Raw genomic sequence first — 18,591 nt, 5'->3', positions numbered from 1 at the left:
GTTGACCGTGTGAACGAATTCGGCGTCTTAGGCACTCAATATTTATTCTAATATACAGTACAGTGCAGAGAATATTAACATTAACAAATGAATAACAACGATACATGGTAAAACAGGAGGGACATTAGTACTGTGAATTAATTATCTCATTTATATCAAGTCAATGTTCAAGTTATTTAGTCAATTAAGTACGTTCATTTTTAGTAACGTAATTGAATAATGTATGCAATTTAAATTGATAGTATCCTGTTCTCTACCAGAGAACGTGGTATGACCTTGACTTAACATAGATTCGCTAGGAAGGTGTCGTTGGCGAAGGAGAAGACGCTTATCCTTCCAGACCACCTGGTCTCATTCTCCTTCGTTCGTTTTCAAGGCGTTCCGTGTGAATCTAATGTTCATTGATATTTTGCATTGTTATGCTTTTTGCAAGTTTGTATGCTTACGACTTTTTATACTAAAACAAGAGAAAATTGTAATTAATCAATGTATAATTAATTCAATTGGACACGGTTCCTAGATATTACATTTTAATCGAAAAATAATATTTTTCGTGTATCCAGAATCTGCACAAATTAAGCGAAAGTCTCGTCTCCTGTATTGTGATATTTGACAGAATTGACCACATGATGGTCGTTTGAATTTTTTCTACTCTTGATTTGATGGACATTTCCCTACTGATAAAAGACATAATGATATAATATAGAAGGATATATGACTGGTTAAGTCCAGTTTATATTTATTATTATAAAATTAAAACAGAACTAATTCTCCAATCACAGGCGTCTGTATCTGGTAAGTATTAATATAAATAAAATCAGCCTCTACTCCTACTGAAGCAGGAGTGCAGACTAATATTTTTTTCCTAATAGGAGAAGAAGCTAATATCTTTTCCTACTAGAAGTATATGCTAATATGTTTTTCTAGCAGGAGTACATGCTGATAGTTTTTTTCTAATAGAAGTAGAAGCTAATATCTTTTCTAGTAGGAACAGAAGCTAATAGTTTTTTTCTAGTAGGATTAGAGACTAATACGTTTTTCTAGTAGGAGTGGAGGCTGTATTGTGTTCTATAAATACTAACCAGATGCAGTCTAGTAGGAACAGAAGCTAATAGTGTTTTTCTAGTATGATTAGAGGCTAATATGTTTATCTAGTATGAGTGGAGGCTGTATTGTTTTCTATAAATACTAACCAGATGCAGTATAGTGAATATTTAAGCAATGAACAGTGGTTTTAATGTTGTTATTGTAGATATGGAAGCAAGATGTATGGTGGGCGAATGGCATGGGAACCATCTACATTGTCTTACCATTTCCGTCAACTTTGAAAAAAACTGAACCAACACAAAAAAATCCCGCCTTTTTTAATGTTCCATTACCCACTGGGTGTTATAGCCTGAGGCACTGGGTGTTATAGGCGTATGGTGGCAACTGCCTCTTAGCATTGTGTCAATGGGGAAATGCGGAGCAAATATAAATATAGGCTAATGTATTTCTGTAAATACAATCTAGATTAAAGGAATCTACCAGGAAGTGAATTATAAGGCATTGTCTCACTAAACGATTTCTGTTTTGAGGAATTTATCACCCGGTGGCGCTTTTCATTAATTGTAATTCTACAAAGACGTACTCTATCACCCCTGTTTCCGATCAATGTTCTCGGGGATTGCTCGCGCACACCCCGCATATTTTGTAATTACATGTAAAATTAAAAATTGGCGTGTTATCATTGCTTGTGACGTCATCTGTTTGTGTGGACGGTCGCCCATGGTTATCCATTTCCCGGCTGGGAAGCCTCAATGTTGTAAGCCAAGATTAATTGATGTCTTCATTTACTCATATTTTTGAAACAAATGGTAACAACATCTAATGTATACTATTGATCATAAAGACTACTGATACACTGGTATCGACACCTACGTACAATATCAAAAATTGTAACGAAAATGCGGATTATATGTAACAGAGAGATCCCGTTGGGATCATGGCGACTGTCGTTGTATGATCCTTAGTTCGATGAAGTGTAAATTTAATTATCTTTTTTTTTTTATTAAAGTCATGTCAATAGTGCATTGGTCACGTAGCAACACGTCTGGAAATTATACTATCGAGATGAGAACATTGTTCACTATGTAGACCAGACTTGTAATGCTTAAAAACGGAATTTTATGCCATTTGTTAATTTTTATTTTCGGGTTCATCGGTAAGTTTCAAGATTGCCTGTAAGAGAAATTACTGTTGCAATCTAGAGAACAAGTAAAAACCTGTTTGAAATTTAAGAACGGTACGCACTTTAGTACTTAAATGTTAGCATTCAAGATGACTGCATGCCTATCGGCTATGTTCTTAAAAGAGAAATCCATCGAATGCTTGTTGAGAAATAGTATTCGCAAGGTGTGAAACCAAAAATGGGCGCCTGCTTGCCATCTTGTAATTCCAAATAGTCGCGAAATAGAGCAAGCACACCTATGGATCAAGAACTTTCATGTTAAAATAGAAGATTGTCGCCTGTTGGTTCAAACGATATCAACTTTTAAAATTCTTTGTTTTCGCTATTTCTTAGAAACTATTAGAGGGAATGCTTTACGTGAAGATTCGGGATGTACAGATTTCACTGAAACTCCATAGTTGTGCACACACAATTATTATTTAAGGATTAACATCAATTATTTTTTCTGTTATACAGTCATAACAGAAAAAACTGGAGTGTACTCTAAATAAACCGCGAAGCAGTTAATGAAGAGAGTACACTCCAGTTTTTTATGTTATGACTGTATAACAGAAAAAATAATTAATGTTAATTCTTATAATTTAATTTCGTCTTATACACACCAAGATATTTCACTTTCTTTGGCGAACTCTTTTCTGTGATAAATTATTACGCAACGTCATCAGCCAATCAAAAATGACGTTACATTTCGCAACGTCAAAAATTTTGTTATGGAGGTATAACAAAATTATTTCAGCCAATGAAAATGCGTGTTTCATACAAAATTAAATTATTATCGAAGATGGTCAGTTGGTAATCATCTTATATATAATGTTTCTGTACAACAAGGGTAAAGGGACAATCTGTGATGCTTTAAGTAGTGTATTTTAGTTATCAAAGTACTGAATATTCTCAGTTATCTTGGTTAGACAAAAATATATATGTTGAACTATTGTCCGAAATCGAAAGTGGTCATTTGATATTAAGATTTATAAACATTCATAAACGAGTGAGATAAATTATTACATATTCAAAGAATGTGGCTGTTACAATCTGATTAGAATACAGATCACCATTATATACAACGTTAGAAAGTGGTGTAGCATGATGAAACGTAAAAGTGATCCCTTATTTAGACCCCACAATTGTACCCCTCTGGCCGGGGTCGTAAAATTGATCCCTTATTTAGATCCCACAATTGCACCCCTCCGGCCGGGGTCGTAAAATTGATCCCTTATTTAGATCCCACAATTGTACCCCTCCGGCCGGGGTCGTAGTAGTAGTTTTAGTATATATCGCCTAAGAAACTATTATGGCCGCATATTATCGTACACGTGTATCTAGGAACTACACCCCCCCCCCCCCCCCACCCCCACCCCCACCCCCTCCACAGGATTTTATTGTTGATCCATACAAATTATAATTATGCATCAATTAAAAAAAAGAACTCTCCTTCCTTTTGAAAGTATGACCAAAATTAAAACATTTTTATCGTTTGTTGACAGAGACGAGATCCCGTCCTGAAAGACTGTGGTTTTTGCACTCCAGTATTAAATTAAAGAAATTGTAAATATAAATGAATATGGTAAAGGTATATCATTATCATATTTAAAGAAGAAGAACTATCTACTACTGTATCAATTATACATACAATATCATATGATATTATTTTATATGCATATGCTATGATTTCATTTCCATTTTACACATGGTGTACACACAATTACGTTGAGGTTTTAAGTCTCCCAAGTCATACAGTAATCGGATGGGTATGTATTGATATACTCATTGTCTATTCTATTTTATGACTGATTGTTTGTGAACTTGATGATGCTTTACATCATAATAACAAATTTAATGTTTATAGGCAAGTTTGGTAAATACTATTTAATAGTCACGTCTCGATAAAAGTATTTATTTTGGGTAGATGAAATCAATCAAAGGTTTTGTTAAAGGAAATTTAATAGCCAATTTTTTTATTCATTTTTTTAATATAAATAGTCAAGTTTGTTTGGGTTAAGGAAAACGCTCACCAACCAAGCTTCTGTTAGGTTTTTATGTTTGCAGCGTATCATGGAATGGTGGTCATATATGTTAAGATTTGTACTACTTGATCGAGATTTACATCGCAAAGCCTCAAGGACGGACGAGTTATCTTTCTTTAGATCGAGAACTAATAGCATTAGCAAATGCAAGGTCAAAACATGTATTTCCTACGTTCTACCATGCAAATTACTTTAGCAGGTGAGTTTTGTTTTTATTTTTGTTTTCTTTTCAAATCTCCACGGAGTGCACGTCCCAGATCAGAACGTTGACGTTTTATCGCATGTGATATGTTCACGGCCGTCTCTGCCAGGGCATGAAGCAGACATCTTGTTATCGGGATTAATCATTTCAACATTGATGCGATTGTCTTTATTAAAAAAATAACTAAATAAAAAAAAATGAGTGCGACGAGTTTTGCTGGTCAGAGTTTCATAGATCAGTTTCCAACTGTGAGAGAGACATGTAAGGTAGAACCGTACACAGTATGTATTATGATAATTCATGCAACTGATATTTTTCTGATGTTGTGTTTGATTTATATTTCATGATGTCATTTCAATTTTGACGTCACATAGCATGTTGTTTTAATTTTGTTTTGGTTTTGTTTGTTTGTTTTTCTTGTTTTTTTTTTTATGTAAACCAAATGAAAATTGCCATTAATTCATGTAGCAATATTGATCCATTACTGAACCAAATTATGTAAGATATTTTATTGAATTATACAAGATATCTTTTACACTTTATAGGGTATATTCTAATCTTTCATTTCATGTTATCTTAATACCATGTTAGGGTTCACCCTGTACCCAAAAATCATGGGCCATTTTGACAAGATTTCAGAAATTTAATGGGCCAAAACATAGTTTGGTTTGGTTTGTTTAACGTCCTATTAACAGCCAGGGTAATAACTTTTTTTAATTTGAAGAAATTTGTGAGTTTTGGTGGGCCATTTTGGAAAATATGGGGCAAATGGCCCCATGGCCCCCTCCAGAGTTATCCCTGCCATGTAAATTTTATCAGACACGATATAATATATAGAGGATATTGAATGGTTTCCCGTTTAATATAACATATATTTCACGAGTATGACAGAATATCGATATTTTCACTTGTGCGAAGCACGAGTGAAAAATATCAAAATATTGTGTCATACGAAATCTTATATTTTCACTGCTCATCGCTGCAGTGAAAATATAAATTTTATTAATTTGATAAACTTCTTTATTGCATTATTGCCAGTGAAATATAGAAATTTATCAAACTAATAAAACTTATATTTCACTGCAGCGATGGGCAGGAAAAATATAAGATTTCGTATACTCGTGAAATATATGTTATATTAAACGGGAAACCATTCAATATCCTTTTTATATCTTATGAGATACATTTTGCATCCTAAAAATATCTTATAAATGATATAAGATATCTCACCAACTTTAGTATCGATATCTTATTTCTTTATAAGATATCTTCTATGATAGATTATAAGATACATGTATCTTATAAAATTTGATTGAATTATAAATATTTAGCATGTTTAAAATGGAATCCGGATAAGGTTCGTTTTCGTTTTTACAAATAACATTGACAAGCACAATAGCGACTCTGACGGATCTTTCTGCAGCTTGAATATTTTACGAAACTGCGGACTACTTTTTTTTTTTAATTTCATTTTCAATATGAATTATATCAAAATTTATTATTATGTCAATTATTTAGTATTTTTTTGAAATAATTGCTTGTTTATAAATGTCGAAAATTCGTAATGGAAGCATATAAGCCAAAGCAATGAAATGGGTCGAAAAATCCCGAGTTAGTTATTCCGAACGTCCCGTACTTCCTTTCGCGCTGTCCGTTCAAGCACGTGGCTGATAGGTAAGACCCGATTGGTATTTTCTTTGATAGTTTTGTATTTTCATCTTTAAAAATATGTTAAGGGTTGGTGTTGTAGGTTCTTTACATGTAAGGCGCATGGACCAATCCAATGACTTTGTCTATGGTACCATGAGATATTTTGGAGAAGTGGTGGGTTAGTCGAACACATGTATAGGTTCACGTCTGCTTGGTGTGCGTTTCGTCCCCAGGTGAGTTTCCTACAGATAGGAGGGAATGACATAAATGAAAATACATGGCCTGGAATGTGTCATTGTCGGCTCACTTTTCCTCAGGATTCGTACCCGTGGTGTCCCAGCAGCTCAATACGAGGTGCTCCGACAGCGCGTTAATGAGTGTCTGGAGCGACAGGTGTGTGACCGGTTTTTGTTCTGGAAACATAAGAGGTTAGTGCCTTCTTGTCTCTGCAAAGATCAGGTACACCTTAATGTTGAAGGAAACAGTGCAGTCGCGACATTTTTGAAGAGACGTTTTAGATTTCAACAGATACGGGGCTAAGTATACAGTTGTGGACCTGTGACTCGTGCAGACACTAATACATTCCACTTGTGTCAATTCAATTTAGATTTTTGATCAGAAATACAAAATGACCAACAGACGGCCATCTTTGATTTTGATAATTGAAGTTTGTTAATGCTAATTCATGAAATGAAAAGAACTTAAGGTATTGTTATTACATAAACCATATTAGATCAGTCTGACATATAGAACTAATACAGATCATTCAATGGTGGGCGCCAAGATTTTTCTGGGATCTTATCATCTCTTATTATTTTGTCCAAAGACGTTTTTAAAGGATGTCTGAAACCCAGTAGTCAAATACAGATGGTTTATACATTATAGTGGTAATTTCCTGGGCAGCATTATGATTTGACTTTTTTTTGCCATTACTACATATTGCCCTCTTAATTTAAATCATCAGTCATCTGTGGTTTATAATCTGTCTGTAGGAAATCAATCCTTATTGTTGCTAGTTTTAGGTCATCTGACCTGAACAGTCAGGATCTTTACATACTCAGGATCCTTACATAGTCATTGTGCTTCATCCATCTTCTGCCATACATATCAAAATCTGGTGTATATTGTGGACAATACATCCAAAGATATGGTGGACAAAGCATCTAAAGATATGATGGACAATACATCCAAAGATATGGTGGACAAAGCATCCGAAGATATAGTGGACAAAGCATCCAAAGATATGGTGGACAAAGCTTTCAAAGATATGGTGGACAATACATCCAAAGATATGGTTGACAAAGCATCCAAAGATATGGTGGACAAAGCATCCAAAGATATGGTGGACAAAACTTCCAAAGATATGGTGGACAATACATCCAAAGATATGGTGAACAAGCATCCAACGATATGATGGACAATGCATCCGAAGATATGGTGGACAATACATCCGAAGATATGGTGGACAAAGCATCCAAAGATATGGTGGACAATACATCCAAAGATATGGTGGACAAAGTATCCAAAGATATAGTGGACAAAGTATCCAAAAATATAGTGGAGAAAGCATCCAAAGATATGGTGGACAAAGCATCCAAAGATATGATGGACAATACATCCGAAGATATGGTGGACAAAGCATCCAAAGATATGGTGAACAAAGCATCTAAAGATATAGTGGACAAAGCATCCAAAGAGATGGTGGACAAAGCATCCAAAGATATGGTGTACAAAGCTTTCAAAGATATGGTGGACAAAGCATCTAAAGATATGGTTGACAAAGCATCCAAAGATATGGTGGACAAAGCTTTCAAAGATATGGTGGACAAAGCATCCAAAGATATGGTGGACAAAGCATCCAAAGATATGGTGGACAAAACTTCCAAAGATAAGGTGGACAAAGCACCCAAAGATATGGTGGACAAAGCATCCAAAGATATGGTGAACAAAGCATCCGAAGATATGGTGGACAAAGCATCCAAAGATATGGTGGACAATACATCCAAATATGTGGTGGACAAAGTATCCAAAGATATAGTGGACAAAGTATCCAAAGATATAGTGGACAAAGAATCCAAAGATATGGTGGACAAAGCATCCAAAGAGATGGCGGACAAAGCATCCAGAGATATGGTGGACAAAGCTTTCAAAGATTTGGTGGACAATACATCCAAAGATATGGTGGACAAAGCATCCAAAGATATGGTGGACAATACATCCAAAGATATGGTGGACAAAGCATCCGAAGATATGGTGGACAAAGCTTTCAAAGATAAGGTGGACAATACATCCAAAGATATGGTTGACAAAGCATCCAAAGATATGGTGGACAAAGCATCCAAAGATATGGTGGACAAAACTTCCAAAGATATGGTGGACAAAGCACCCAAAGATATGGTGGACAAAGCATCCAAAGATATGGTGAACAAAGCATCCAAAGATATGATGGACAAAGCATCCAAAGATATGGTGGACTAAGCATCCAAAGATATGGTGGACAAAGCTTCAAAGATAAGATGGACAATACATCCAAAGATATGGTTGACAAAGCATCCAAAGATATGGTGGACAAAGCATCCAAAGATATCGTGGACAAAACTTCCAAAGATATGGTGGACAAAGCATCCAAAGATATGGTGGACAATACATCCAAAGATATGGTGGACAAAGCATCCAAAGATATGGTGGACAATACATCCAAAGATATGATGGACAAAGCATCCGAAGATATGGTGGACAATACATCCAAAGATATGGTGGACAAAGTATCCAAAGATATGGTGGACAATACATCCAAAGATATGGTGGACAAAGTATCCAAAGATATAGTGGACAAAGTATCCAAAGATATAGTGGACAAAGAATCCAAAGATATGGTGGACAAAGCATCCAAAGATATGGCGGACAAAGCTTTCAAAGATTTGGTGGACAATACATCCAAATATATGGTTGACAAAGCATCCAAAGATATGGTGGACAATACATCCGAAGATATGACGGACAAAGTACCTAAAGAGATGGTGGATTTAGTGCCTACTAAGTGAAAATGGCTGACATTTTATAACTCTACAATTACAGAGTTCATAATGCATAAATTATATAGTGATGAAGAACTCCATGTATGAGAAAATGATCTTTTCAGAGTTTAAAGAGTTATTATGATCATGGTAACTGCTTACAAGTGATTTGTGTTGATGTTGATTGACTTATTAAGTGATGATTTAATATGCTGTACTCGGTATATAGAATATTCAAATTCATTTTATTGTGTAAATATATGTAAAATGTACCAGTGTATAAGGTACACGGTACATTAATCAGGTATTTTAATGAATTGTAAATCACGAAAAAGAAAATGAATTGTACATATACTTCATACCTGACAATTTGCTTGCTATATAGTAAAATTGTATAATGACTTGCTGTTAAGTCTTTGGACAAAATATTGAGTGTGGAGTGTGGGAGCTTTAAAAATCAAGGATGTGAATATTGAGAGATAGATACAAAATGTATATAGGAGACAGTGAAACCTACCTATAGAAGAAATAGCATTATCTTATGGACATATTTTTGTCTTTCTAAATAATTTTTACTTATAGAAGGAGTAAATTATTTTTGCGATATTTTTTTCTATAAAGAAAATAATAGAGGATGTTTTTAGGATTTTTTTTTCTTTTTCATACGTTTATTGTGTAACATATTATAATTTAGCCTGTGCTTGTTTTATGTTGGACTGGTCATCCTTCATTTTATTTGCACATATTGGATTTGGGTTGATCTGACCAATCAATTCAATTCTCAATTTCAAAGTTCCACGATATTTTAAATAATATAAATTTTTTTTTTATATAGTAACTATACTTTATAACACATAACTTTATTTGATTTTTGTTAGATTTGGGACAAATCTTGGTGAAGTAGAGGAGAGTTTCACAAGTGAAAATATTGTTTTTAGAATTTTGGAAATAACTGGTTAGAACCCTACAAAACAGGAAATATTTGGTTTAGGTTTCCTTTGATGTTTAAGAAGTGTCATAGTAAGTAAGGTATATCTCAATTGAATTAAGTTTTTAATTGACTCTGTAAACCTGTCACAGGTAATTTACAGGTATCTTATATAATTGATCAATAGGGCTAATTAGTTACAGGTGTAAACAGGTAATGGCAGTGAGCCCAAGCTGGCTTTACAGGTTATTGTACTTATACCATATGTTATCTTTAGAACAGCTAGGTGGTAGCTCCGCCCATTTAATTATTAGATCCACCCAGTTATATTTTTAATTAGGTAACTAGCCAATGAGATTCTGTTCTTGAATTACTGTTGATGTCAATTATATAAAACATAGTGTTAGGCGAGAACAGGAGAGAGAGAGTTAGAGAACAAGAACAAAAGCTAGGAACAAGGATTGGAGTTATGGGCCCTGAAAGAAATGACATCAGAGTGTGTGAATGTTAGGACAATTTGGATTTTTATGATTTACTATTTCGAACTTTTGGACACAGAAATAAAACTAAGTAATCATGGAACCAGAGAGATCGTCAGTGCTTGTTTTTATCAGAGACTTCAATACCGACTAAAGAAATAGACAATCAGGCATCAGAGGAATCTATGCAAAGCTAAGTCCCCAAAAGCAGGATGAGGTGTTCCCTGCATGCATGTCTAACAAATCAGTATCTCACCACACCCCAAGCAACGAAGCTGCCCAGCAGCATATAGAGTACCAAAGTGTTCTCATTGAGAGACACAGGTGCTTGGTGAGATATATATAGATATGTTATAAAATTTAGGTTTATTGCCTTGTACAGTAATGATCATGTGCAGTCACAGTGAGAAGAACATTAAATTATTATCTTAAGTTCCTCTTAAACAGGTATTTAATTTATAATGCAAAAATTTGCCTGTCCCAATACTGAAAAAAAACAACAACAAAAAACAAAACATTTTCCTGAAAATATAAGTGAGAGAATAAACGCCAGAACATTCTCTAAGAATATAATAGAAAAGAATATAATCAAAGTTTTATCAATACAAATTTTGTGAGAATAAGGTCTTTGGAAAAACGAACATTTACATGCACCTGTAAAATTTGATGCACATATATAATAGTACAGGCATGACAACAGTAATGGACAAAATACAATGACCAAATATTTATCATCCTAATTATAGAAAGATTACTGAAACAATTTTGTCAATAACTCACCATATATATTATATGTTTACATAATTGGCCATGTAGTAATAAGGACAGTACAGAAAAGTAAATAACAGTGTACAGTAAAAATGCCCAATTCTGAAAAACAAAGCACATGTTTTAGATATGTTAACAACTTAACAATTAACCCTACATATTACCTATAATAAAGTATATTATATATATTTGTAATCTATACAACATTATGCAATAACAATAGGATGAAGTTGATCGTAAGTCCGACACCCTCTCTATTCAGTATAACCGTGCGTCGGGAATAAAGGTCGCTGCTTACGAAATGGGTATCGTCCGAGAGATTACACTTTCTTCTTCATGTTAACATTCTGAAACTCTCGTCTTTTTCCATATTATACAATACAGAGCGAATAAAGTACATAGCCGACGATTCGATCGAAAGTCGGACGGATTCGACTTTGAGTCTGACATTCATATTTGCTTCGATATTAAGTCGGGCAGTTAGTCGGAGTTAACTTCTTGTGCAACTCTTAACTAATAACAATTGAATCTTTGATAATAAAAACAGTTATAAGGTGTTTCTTAAGATCAATCTGCAAACAGATTCAGTTATAATGTATCTGATAACTAATATAAACATAAAATCGTATTCATGATACCTCTCAGAACACCGCCAAGTAGAAAATAATGTTGGCGTCTGCTAAAACTGGTTCCATCTGAAAATCACAAACAAAGCTTCTAAGGTTACTGAATGTTATTTGTTAATATTATTATTTTATTTCAGTTTTTATTTTTCTCTTTTAACCAGGGACGTACATATACATGTATGTCCCTACTTCAACAACAAGGCTATGATATCATACTTAAATATTTAGATACCTGTAATATGCTGGTTTTAAATGCATAAACATTAAAATAAAAGATGTGTTGGTGTTTACTTTCTTGAAGTGAAGATTTTAGTGGATGGGTACAAAACATACTTGTTTGTGCTACCAGATAGTTGCAACCACGTCCACTGGTACTGGAATATACCTAAAAATCTGCATTGCTATGCAGTCTGATCAATGTGCAATAATTTCTAATGGAATGATATATCAGTATTTACTTAACTCAGAAATAAATCACTCAATAAATGTAGAGCTTTGCAAGAATCTTTGAGTTTTCAATCTAAAGTAATACTTTTATTCACAACACCCATGTGACCTATGGAAAGGTTAATACGAATGTCCTATTACAAACCAAATAAATATAATGTAGAAAATGAATAACAATGAAAAAAACATTTTAGTTTTGGGGTTTAATGTCCTCAATGTCATATATTTATATGAGGGATCTCACCGAGACACCAAGAGTAAGAAAAAGTATAGTAAGAAAGAGTAGCGAGGAAAGATTTTAAATGTGAAGTTTTGTAATGGAAGCAGAAGATCTATTTTGGTCTCTCCAATGCCCCCTAAATAGGTTGATCGGGTGGCACAGTGGTAATTAACACACTTTCCTCTCACCTAGGTGGTCGGGGTTCGATTCCCCGATTGGACGTGAAACGGTCTACTGCGTGCCACAGTAAGTCCTGTCGTCGGCAAACGAGGGTGATTACAGTAAGTTAGTTTAAACAATATTTTCATTCAATACTCAAAATACATACAGATATTTCATATGCGATGGGAAAATATAAGTTTTTTCGCAAATGTTGTAAAATAGATCAAGTTTACAATAGAAGTCATGCAGGGGGCCGCTACCACAGATCATACTTGTTTTGAAAATCACAAACTGATTGATAAACCTTGTTGGTTATTCAGTAGGATTTGTCCCAATTTGGAAGCTAACCATCACTTTGTAAGCAATTTGTCAATTAACGTGTCAAAACCTTACCTGTGGATTTCAATAATATGTTGTAATAAGCTTGGATCTGTTGAGATGTGAAAATATTGTGATATTCTTGACGCCTATTTCTTGACAAAATGGACCTACGTTTTGTGACCGCTGACCATATGTTACCCAGATGACCACTTATTTTAGGATAATTATGGTTCGCTCAAGTGGACCACAGATTGACCGCATAGGAGAGATTCACGACTTCTATGACTGTACCAAGAGAGATTACCATGATCGAGCGGATCGTATAGAAACATAGAATGATTGAAAATAACTGTAAACATCAGATATATGAAAATATTAATAAAAAAAAAGTGATGTTTTATAATCAAACTTGAAAACTAATTTAGGTATTTTAGATTGATACAAAAAGACATAGAGTTGGATACTGTCCGAGTTATGATCATTTTGTATGTTTTTGGTGTCCGACTCAAGATCAAATCATATGGCCGACTTTGAAGCTAAATTTCAAATGAAAAATAATGCCTTTTGATAAAATAAAGATATATTTGAATGTATTATGCACGAATCTTACAGTTGAAATGAAGCTCTCAGCTGTAAGCAGTAACATAGCAGTTGGACATCACAAAAGTTTATCTTTGCACTTCTTTTTTTTTTTGGCGCTTTTCTGCTTTGCCGGGGTCAAACACTGCAATGGTCAGACACATTAAGGTGTACCTGATCATTGCAGAGACAAGAAGGCACTTACCTCTTATGTTTCCAGAACACAAACCGGCCATACACCTGTCGCTCCAGACACCCATTAACGCGCTGTCGGAGCACCTCGTATTGAGCTGCTGGGACACCACGTGTACGAATCCTGAGGAAAAGTGAGCCGACAATGACACATTCCAGGCCATTTACCCTACGATACAGTTCGTGACATAGACAAATGTTCTGGACATGTATTTTCATTTATGTCATTCCCTCCTATCTGTAGGAAAATCACCTGGGGACGAAACGCACACAAGGCAGACTTGAACCTATACATGTGTTCGACTAACCCACCACTTCTCCAAAATATCTCATGGTACCATAGACAAACTTATTGGATTGATCCATGCGCCTTACATGTGAGGAACCTACAACACCAACCCTTAACATATTTTCAAAGATGAAAATACAAAACTATCAAAGAAAATACCAATCGGGTCCTACCTATCAGCCACTTGCTTGAACGGACAGCGCGAAAGGAAGTCTACGGGACGTTCGGAATAACTGATCAGGCAGACATGGCATCAAGAAAGGCAGTGAATAAATCTTGTTTACTGGACTTGGTCGCGAGCAGAGCTTCTTGCACCAGGAGAGCACAGTGTAGAGGAGACGCATTTGCAGTGAAGCCTCTTTGTAGTCTACTTTGGATGGGGTCCGTTATTTCCTTCAGATGTTTTCGGAGCAAAACTTCAATGATCTTGTATAGAACAGGCATTATTGTAATCCCTCTGTAGTTTACAGAGTTCTTCTTGTCGCCTTTTCTCTTGTAGATTGGCGAGAGAATACCCTGCTTCATACAGAGGGGTATCTTTCTATGGGTAGCAATTGCATTGAGGAGCTGTGCCGTTATTTTGTATGCGCCTTCACCTCCGTAGAGAAAATGTTCGACTTGTAGGTTGGCTCCGTCCTGTGCTTTGCCTGTGTTTAGTTCCTTGACTGCAGCTTTTACTTCATCCACGGAGAAGGACAGTTGAGGCTCACTTAGAGATGCTTGGTAGCATATGTCATTGATGTTTTCTACATCAAAGTCAGTCTGAGCCGCAACCTCATCGCTAAAGAATTGGTTTTCTGATGGAGCTGCCAGTTGCATGAAGTGCTGTTTCCAGCCTTCACATATGTCATTTCCTGTATTTGGATTTTCCTACATGTAATTCTAAAGATAGCTATTAGAGGATTTACGCTGCTTGTTGACAAGAGAGTAAAATAGTTTTGTATCGGATTCCCTTGCCAGCATAATGTTTTCCTGCGATTCATTCCTCTGCCTAGCCGCTTCTATCATGATTTGTCTACGCAGTTCTTTCTTAGCTGCTTTTTTTAGCCATCACAGTACGGTTGTTCGGTTCGGCTGATTTCCCTACTTCTTTGCAGGCATGCAGTGCATTTTTGTTACATTTTTCTGCGTTGGCGATGTCATCGTTTCGCAGCCTGCACACTCGTCTTCCTCCTGTCTTGCTGTAAGTTGCCGCAATAGCTACTGCACTCGTTAGAGCTGCACTAAATTTATTGACAAGTGTCTCCATACCAAACAGAGATGACTGATTTGACTCGCTCAGAAGGATGTCTAACGTATCATTTACAAGCGCTTTCTATAAGTCTGCGTCTAGTTTGGACCAGTTTATCTTTTGTGTTTTATCAGGTTTTTTGGGAGACTTCTTGCGCTTCGTAAGAAAAAGTGGGATATGCGCATGAATGGGGTAGTGATCAGAGGTGCCAAGTGCCAGGCTGTCGATCCGACTGACAGTAGGAGTGGTGGAATTCAGGTTACCGAAGAGTATATAGTCAATTGAGGATCAATCCTTACCATTTGGATGGATAAAGGTCAGGTTTTTTTTGTTGCCAGATTGTTCGAGATTCTGAAGTCTGAGAACAGTTGACCTCTTTTACTATCAGCTTGACTTGACATATCGCAGTTCCAATCTCCTCCTATTATTATCGAATGTGAGTGCTGATGTATGTTAAGTATCTCGTTGAGCTGGTCAATGCACTCTTCGAATTCGTCGTCACAGCCGGGCTTGCCTCTTGATGGCATGTACACAGAGATAATTAATGTTGGTTTCGGGGATGTCTCTATTTGTATGCATTGGATCCGTTTCCTGCCATATACAAGAGGAGAAATAGAGGCAACAGAGAAACTGATGATGAGGGAACCTCACCTAAAGGACCAGGTTGAATGAGATAGTGGTTAGGTATGATAATTAGAACCGAGTGGTAATGTACCAGTATCAAATGTAGTACGTAAACGATTAAATAGTGATTCTGTTATCGTGAGCAGAGCTTAAGTGCTGTTCAATGAGGCAACCTCACCTATTCAGAGTAGATGATGGAACAGGGATTACCGTAGCTGATGAGAAAACCTCACCTAACAACATGTAACCCCCTAGCAAAATTGAATACCTCAGACTAAAATTCTTCCTCTTCAACTAGTATCTGGAGAGAATATGGATCATCCAGGATATAACAGTACTCGTAAATGTCCTGTAAGAGGTGCTTGACCCAGTTAAGACTAAAGAGATTGCCTAGGATGTACGCCATCTTGATTGTTTAATGACAGCTTATATGAGTATCGTGGTTGCCTTCAGTGTTGTTTTCTCACCCTTCAGAGGAAACCACTAAACCTGCGTGAATTCTGGTTTAACTCTTGGTTGATTGTCACTATTTGAGAATTTAGTTCTTTAATTTGTTTCTCCAGGGACTTGTCCTGTTCCTCTGAGGAATGTGCAGAGGGTGCTTTTAGTCTATTCCACTGGGTGATGGGAAAGGGTGGACATCAATAAATTTGATATGGCATTCAGGGTGAGCCTTAACTATGGAAACTGCTCTCCTGTATTGCTGGACAATATTATTCACAGCTGTTGAGGTATCAGGCACTCTGAGTTGGATGGCCTTGCCGCGTTTTAGAGTGAGATCGCAAGTCCCAGCCCAAAAGTAGAAAAGAACTTGCTTATGTCTTTTTACAGCTTTAGTGATTCTTGATTGCAGAAGGTCAACCAGCAATTGAGAACCAGTACCAGAGATAGCTCACAGTTCAATAGGAAATTCAAACTATTCCTCAGTGTGTAGCCTTTGCTGTCAGTAATGAGAATGGGTGTCACTCTTCTTGGCGTGCTAGGTTTGTCTGGCTGATTGCTGACATATCTCTGCAGTTTGCTTACGCTCATCTAACATTATACACAGATTTGAAACAATAGTGAGATGGTTATAAGACAAAATTAATGAATACTTAGTAGAAAATTATATGGAATTGCGTTCACTTAGAGGACTAGACTAATAAATGACTAAAAAGTAATAGTAAGTATATAGTATAGACAAGGTTCTTAGATGGGAGATATGCATTATAGCCAAGGTTCTTAGATGGGAGATACATAGTATAAGCAAGGTTCTTAGATAGGAGATATATAGTACAGACAAGGTTCTTAGACGGGAGATATACAGTATAGGCAAGGTTCTTAGATGGGAGATATACAGTATAGCCAAGGTTCTTAGATGGGAGATGAAGAGTATAGACAAGGTTCTTACATGGGAGATATACAGTATAGACAAGGTTCTTAGACGGGAGATATACAGTATAGGCAAGGTTCTTAGATGGGAGATATACAGTATAGGCAAGGTTCTTAGATGGGAGATATACAGTATAGACAAGGTTCTTAAATGGGAGATACACAGTATAGGCAAGGTTCTTTGATGGGATATATACAGTATAGACAAGGTTCTTAGATAGGAGATATATAGTATAGACAAGGTTCTTAGACGGGAGATATACAGTTTAGACAAGGTTCTTAGATGGAAAATACACAGTATAGGCAAGGTTCTGAGATAGGAGATGAACATTATAGCCAAGGTTCTTAGAATGGGTTTGGTTTGGTTTGGTTTGATTTGGTTTATTTTGTTTTACGTCCTATTAACAGCTAAGGTCATTTCAGGACGGTCTCCCGTGCGTGCGACATGCATGCGTGTGGGGAGTGCGTATGTGTGTTTTGGGAGGCTGCGGTATGTTCGTGTTAAGTCTCCTTGTGATTGGCCGGAACTTTTGCCGATTTATAGTGCTACCTCTCTGGAGCACACTGCCGAAGACACCCAGCAGCACACCCCACCCGGTCACATTATACTGACAACGGGCGAACCAGTCGTCCCACTCCCAATATGCTGAGCGCTAAGCAGGAGTAGCAACTACCATTTTTTAAAGACTCTGGTATGTCTCGGCTAGGGGACAGAACCCAAAGCCTTCCTCACAGCGGCGAACGCTCAACTAAAGGCCAAAAGTGAGGCATTGTCAAGGGAGACATTAGGAAGAAGAAAGTTGTTCAGAAAGAAAACATGCAATGGGGGCAGCAGGTACAATTCTTACGCCCTATATCTGCAGGGCAGTCTTAGATGGGAGATACACAGTATAGGCAAGGTTCTTAGATGGGAGATATACAGTTTAGACAAGGTTCTTAAAATGGATATATATCCATTTTATATTTTCAGTATAGATAAGGTTCTTAGATGGGAGATATGCACTATAGACAAGGTTCTTAGATGGGAGATACACAGTTTAGACATGGTTCTTAGATGGGAGATATACAGTTTAGACAGGGTTCTTAAAATGGATATATATTCAGTATAGATAGTTCTTAGATGGGAGATATGCACTAATGACAAGGTTCTTAGATGGGGATATGCATTATAGCCAAGGTTCTTAGATGGGAGATACACAGTATAGGCAAGGTTCATAGATAAGAGATATAT

The 18,591-nt window shown here is 36.2% G+C and overlaps 1 protein-coding gene across 1 annotated transcript; it reads right to left on the bottom strand.

Annotated features, from left to right (window-relative positions):
- Nucleotides 1–14,371: 14,371 nt before the first annotated feature.
- Nucleotides 14,372–14,953, bottom strand: LOC117332124. The gene has a single exon (XM_033891007.1). The coding sequence runs from the start codon at nucleotides 14,951–14,953 to the stop codon at nucleotides 14,372–14,374; it is 582 nt and encodes a 193-aa protein (XP_033746898.1).
- Nucleotides 14,954–18,591: the final 3,638 nt, after the last annotated feature.

Source organism: Pecten maximus, chromosome 8 (genome assembly GCF_902652985.1).
Source record: "Pecten maximus chromosome 8, xPecMax1.1, whole genome shotgun sequence".
NCBI classification, from domain to species: domain Eukaryota; kingdom Metazoa; phylum Mollusca; class Bivalvia; order Pectinida; family Pectinidae; genus Pecten; species Pecten maximus.
Note: the sequence above shows the minus strand (reverse complement) of the source record. Positions and strands in the feature narration are given on the sequence as shown.

What these genes read in the sequence shown, in the direction of transcription:
- LOC117332124 (XM_033891007.1), bottom strand. Translation starts at nt 14,953, where the DNA reads ATGCAACTGGCAGCTCCATCAGAAAACCAATTCTTTAGCGATGAGGTT.